This window comes from Ixodes scapularis, unplaced genomic scaffold (assembly GCF_016920785.2).
Source record: "Ixodes scapularis isolate PalLabHiFi unplaced genomic scaffold, ASM1692078v2 PGA_scaffold7__128_contigs__length_106722199, whole genome shotgun sequence".
Taxonomy (NCBI): Eukaryota; Metazoa; Arthropoda; class Arachnida; order Ixodida; family Ixodidae; genus Ixodes; species Ixodes scapularis.
In genome coordinates, this window is record NW_024609882.1 from 51,823,730 (window position 1) to 51,829,729 (window position 6,000).

The window sequence follows — 6,000 nt, forward strand, 5'->3', positions numbered from 1 at the left end:
CAACGGTGGCCAACAACCTAAATGTAGTTATCGACGGCCACGACGCGTCGGCGCTGGTGGACACCAATGCAGACTACTCAGTGTTGAGTGAGAGGCTCTCTCGCCGCCTCCGAAAAGTCACGACACCCTGGGGTGGGCGAAAAATTTGAACCGCCGGAGGACATGTTTTACGCCGGTCGGAAGGTGCACTGCCACAGTCGAGATTCACGGCGAGACGTGTTCTGTAACATCCGTCGTTCTACAACACTGTGCCTGAGACGTAATTCACGGCACGAACTTTCTAAATACGGCGCCTTCATCGTCCTTGGAGAGAATAGACTGACGCTGCGGACACCTGGTCTGCCTCCAAAGGAACTCCAAACGACGTCAGTCACCGTCCGAGTCGCTGCCGACCACGTGAACCTGACGCCACGATCAAGTGTTCTTGTACCCGTGAACACATCGGGTTATTGTGTTTTAAAGGGGGAGTAATGCCGCGCGCGCGGCTAGCCAACTAGGTGGTGCGCTTAGCTCCCGTTCAAGATTCGAACCCCATCACTGCTTGTCATTTTTTTTCTTTATGTAAGTAGAAGATTTTAAAAGACTCTTGAGCCGTGTAGCTTGTTTATATTCAGACTGTATATATACTCCAAGAAAGGATGAGATAGAATGTTCTAGGCACCCAGGGAAGGCTCAAAAGAAGCCGCGCCGAACGCAGTGAGTGTTTCGCCAACGAATTGACCGTGCTGCTACGCCGACATCGACGCCCAGTTATCGCATCTTTTATTTTAGAATAAGTTCGCCTTCATTCAACCTTTCATTGAGTTTTCTCCTGCCTCGTAGTCTGTCATTCGTGACAATATATGGACTAGAACAAAGCACCAGTTGTAACGTTCTTTAATGCGGAGACGGTGAGACGCAATGCGAATGAATGTCTGAATTGTCAAGTGTACATGTCTATGGAGCAGTCACCAATGCCGTAAATCCTCTCTTATGCTTGATTTACTGAATCTGTATTGGCTGTTTCTGCGCAGGCGAGAATCACACAAGCTGAGTTTTGCTTTTAAACTCGTTGCTCCCAAAAACACTGTCCATAGAGGGTTGCAAAGATTTCTAGCATTACAGGTGTTCGCCAGTAGCCTAAGAGCGTTAGCCGCTGATGAAACCCTTAAAGGGGCACTGACATGCCGAAGGTAGTTTTTTGTTTGTGTCTAAAACGATGCAAGCTGTAGTCATAGACACGCAAACAAAAAATACCACGACGCGAAAAAACATTTCTCCACGCGCGTGCGCACTTTTTTATCTTTGGCGTACTTCTCTCTCTTTCTTCCCACCTCATCGCTTCTTATATTTGTCACGTAGTCGATTATAAAATTTACAAGTTTCGTAAGTGACATTCCTATAATATTTATTAGCGGCATCCGTAGAACATGCTTTTTAACGCAATCGCGAACGCAGTATGGTCCTTCTTTTTGAAATACCGAAAATCGGAATCTGGAGTGTTGTCGCCTCCTGGCGTTTTATCCTCCTAAGGAAAACATGGCGGCGCGGCTGCGCTGGGCACATGTAGCACTGAGGATGATCGGCGAATCGGGGTATCGGAGGAAGTTCTCTTCTTTAGGTGCCCGACGACCTCTCAGACTTCGAAAAGGAAATCGGCAAACGGTCAAAACAACTGGGTCTGGGGTCTGGGTAGCGCAGTCTCGGTTGTGACTCCGCCGGGGCAAATTTCCCCGCAGAACCGGCGCGACGTGGACCCCCACGTCGCTCACAAAAGTCCACTGAGCGTTCTCTTTAACCTCATACCGTTTCAGAGAATATGAGATCGCTGATAGGGCCCTAAAAGAACTTCAAACTCGAAAGTGAAGCGTCGTCTACTCACAGCGATACAGGGCACGCAGAAAAATAGCGGTTGATCGCAGGACGCGGGCGAACACGACACTTTGGGACGGGATGGTTCGGAGGTGTTGAGAGAAGCTCGGTTTGCAGAACGACTCAATCTTTGACGTCACTGCACTGACGCGGATCGCGCGGGAACTCCAAATTCAGCTTATAAAAACTGTTTCTTTCTTTTTTTTTACTTCGCAAATATTGAGTTCCCAGGCTTCGAATTTTGAGGGTAATGTCCAGGCATCGTTTTCAATCGCTTCGGATGATAAAAAAAAACTGTATTGTGTTGACCTGTCAGTGCTCCTCTAAGAGAGTAAATTTTGCGCGTGTAGACCAGAGCTGGCCAATATACTCGAACGTAACTTCAAGATAAGATGTTTTATGTACATTGATTGTCCTAATACCCTTCCTCTCGGCTTCCCCTCAGATTTACCGAAGAAGGGTCCATATATAAGAGACGCCCGGACGCATTACAACATAGGCGACACAGTGGACATCGACTGCGTTTCCCCCTGGTCCAAGCCAGCGGTCAACTTCAATTGGTACCTCAATGCGCTTCCCGCCGAACCTCCCGACTTCGAAATCAGAAACCTTTCAATTTCGCACCACGGCGTCCTCAAGTCTGTCAGCAGACTCCGCCTCAAGGTCAGTGAGGACCAATTTATCAACGGAACACTCTCCACCAAGTGCGTGGCTAAGATTCCCAATGTGTACATGGGGTCCGACGAGAAGGTCGTTCACCAAAGGTCTGATGGCGCAGACGCTACAACGCCAACCAAGAGTGCTGACGACGAGTGCCTTTCCAAGTTGATTTCCGTCTTTAGGAAGGTATGGGCTTCCTATCAGTAAACAAATATACTGCGTTTCACTTTAAGTTCGATAGAAGCCGACGCTACAATCTGATGGAACATTCAAGCAGAGTTAAAAGTGTATTTTCACGGAGCTCGTTGTATTGTGTGTATGCCATCACAAACTGAACCAATCACGCACACAAAAAAAAAGCGCAGGATCGCGGAAAATTTAAATGCGTGTGATCAGTATATCAAACGCACAAGGGCGATGAGTGCCGCACTACTTGATTTGCTCCGTCGGGGCGTAGCATCGGCTGTAGTCTGAATTTAAGTGAAACTCTGTCGCAGCAAATATTGAGTCCGTGTTTGCCAGCTGTCCTCTTCGCTGGAACCGAATAGCGGGTCATCGAATGGTTTACTTCCACCTAAACAAAAACAAAATAAAATATTTTAAAAGGTCGAATTCGTTCTCGTGTCTGGGTTTGAAAATGGTCTAGGTCTCGTCTTAGTGTCGTAAACTTGAAATTGGTCTCAAGAGTGAAACTTGAATTAAACGCGTTGGTCTTCGCAAATTTCTTCATGACGTATGTCTACTCTCTCTCTATATGTTTAGGTACAAAGAACGCAAAGGCAAGCAATAGGAAAATGGGGTCATGACCGCGAGGTTCCTCTCGGGCATTGGCGATTTGGACCAACATTCAATTTTTGGCAGTTATTGGGTGGCGAGCCTATATCCATTCATTGTTATAGTTCTCAGAGATAATATAGTAAGGGTGCAGGCGAGCTCGTGAATGTTAATCATGTTAAATAAACCAGAAACTGGGGCAGAAATTAACATGTAAGTCAAAGAAAACATCCGATTCTCAGCGCACTTCTCTCACGGCTAGTGTGAAATCTAGGCTTCCTACATCTATTAATTTTAGACGTTTAAATTCGATGCCCTGATTTTTGACCGATAGCTTTTTCGAAGCAAAATCCAGTCCCATGGATTCGTCCATAACAACGCCCTTATCAACGGTTTGTTTAGAGCAGTGCCGTCACACTTAAAGTCAACCGTTATATAGCAGGATATTCCATATACATATGACAATATACTATTTCGAAAACCCCATCAAGCAACATTTACTGCCGCCATTTTTCTCCGGCGGAAACCATGTGAATCAGCGTTACTTTAACAAATCATTTAGGAAACTCATCCTTGAAGCCCGAACAACTGGCGTCCACCAAGATCAGACTAGAATAAACTAGATACGATTACAGAGCCGCCATTTAGCTGCAAGTGAAAACATGGAACTTGCTTTATACAGTTATCTTGTAGTTACCGCAAGATGCCGCTGCGGAATGGCGCTACCGGCCCTTTCGCGACTCGATTGGGACCGGTACGTGTAGCCGTGCAGTTCCCGGAGTGGCCAGTGCGGGAGAAAGCGCGGTGTCGTGATCGCGTCTAGTTGGGTTCTCGAGCACAGATTGGGGTCACTTTTTCAAAGCAGGCTCCTATGATGCTTTCCCAACTGAGTTGTTCTAGTAAACTTGACGTGAATGGACCCCAGTTCACGTCGAACACTAATGCAGCACTCGGAGAAGAACGGACAAATCTTGGGCACTGATATCGGCGGTCCCGAGTGGAAAAACAAGAAATTTATTGACAAACGAAAGCATACAAAATTTGTTGCGACGAGTTGAAGTTGCTCGAGCGCTTGTCAACTTTATTTAGTTTCATACAATGCGCGATTCCAGTGGTTTTTCTGCAAAGTAAGGCAGAAAATGACAAGTACAAACCTTAGAGGTGATGTTTTGCTGCTTCTTTGTACATATTAACGCCAGCGGTATGGGCCCAGCCGAACCACCAACTGGGACCGCCGTTGTCCTCATCTACGCCCCGCCGTTCCCAAGTGGCCCCATTGCATGGGACCTTTTCCTCTAGGTTATTATCAACTCTATGTCCAATAGGCACAGCTGAGTTCACAGAGATGTATGACATAACCGTCTTGTCGAATACATGCCCATAGTGCCTGCCCAAAGTATGAAGGCCTCGGGTAATTAGCGCAGTAGCTACTATACTACGTTTTATCACAATTTGGCAAACGGTAAACGCTACATTCCCAGTGAGCCAATATGCATGTTGGAGAGAGGAACGTCACATCATATCATCGGAGTGCTCTCCTTCTGCGGACATCTGTCACATACCTTCGCTCCGTCTCTCCGAGGTTCGAGGGGGCTGTAGCGTTTGCCCTTTGCCAAGTTAGAGTGAAACGATGTATAGGCAGCACACACTTTGGAAAAACAAAAGCATATTAAAGGGAATGGTAGTCAAACATTTTCCTACAAGACTGCTTCTTTGGGCAAGGGACGAAAACAAATACGAGTTATGTTGTCCGGGTAATTAGAACTACTAAGTAATCAACCGAATAAGCCAATAAACTCTCGATGTAAAAAATCAATTATATCTGCAATAAATCCTATAAAAGTGAAAGATGTGCAGTTCATATTGAATCCGCGCGCGCGCAAGCAAAGCACGCGGAAGGCATAAAGTGCGTCAGGAGGCCGGGCGTTCAAAAGACATGCACTGCTGCCCTCGTTCTGTCAGTCGCTATATAGGCCCGTAGCTCTCAAGTTTTGAGCAGCGCTCCAGGCGAGCAAAATAGAATATTTGGCTCGGGTTTCGAACATGCGTCAATACGCTTCCCCACTAGAGTTTTTTTCTACTCCGTTCCAATCTAAGTGCCAGCGTAGCAGAGGCTACAAGAGCGAGCTGCGAGCTTTCAGCGTCCCTGTCAAGCACGCGCGATCGTGCAGTGCGAGCATCTTTCAGGAGGACGTGCTTTTGCGAGTAGCTTCGGCTTCGCTATCACGTTAAGTGAAACATACGTGCTCGCGGAAGCTATGAAAGAAGGCAAAGATGAAAGGCATGTTTAATGGGACGCTGTGGCCGCGAGCTGCATAATTATTTTTTAAATTTTTATTTTTTCGAGGTTTTGTTATCGCATCTTCGGATGCTTGCATTCGAACGTGGCACGTGCAAAATCGAACGTTACATAGCCACCTGGATGGTTCAGCCATCATAACATGTCCGCGTCTTGCGGATGCGCTCGCGCCCCCTGCCCCAGAGCAACGGGTCTATAGCCATAAAAAACGCCACTCCTCAAGCACATAAAAGAAAATGCCCGTGCGTCGTCTCTTTTACGGAACGTCTTTTAAGCCTAGCACAAAGTAGTCAACCAGAGCTGAGACTTCGCTGAAGATATTATACCCTAATTTTAGGAGGCATAGCTTCTACGAAGCTCATTTGTCAGCCACCTCTTGAAGCATGCACGGGTCATTACTTTGGTCTCGAATGTGA

At 46.8% G+C, this 6,000-nt stretch overlaps 1 protein-coding gene across 1 annotated transcript in view; it reads left to right on the forward strand.

The window, feature by feature from the left end:
- Nucleotides 1-3,123, forward strand: part of LOC115311214 (signal-regulatory protein beta-2-like) — a 79,336-nt gene extending 76,213 nt beyond the window's left edge. Inside the window, exon 6 of the mRNA XM_040218335.1 lies at nucleotides 2,297-3,123. Within this exon, the coding sequence (XP_040074269.1) occupies nucleotides 2,297-2,718 (422 nt within the window). The 3' untranslated portion in view covers nucleotides 2,719-3,123. The remainder of the gene's footprint in view (nucleotides 1-2,296) is intronic.
- Nucleotides 3,124-6,000: the final 2,877 nt, after the last annotated feature.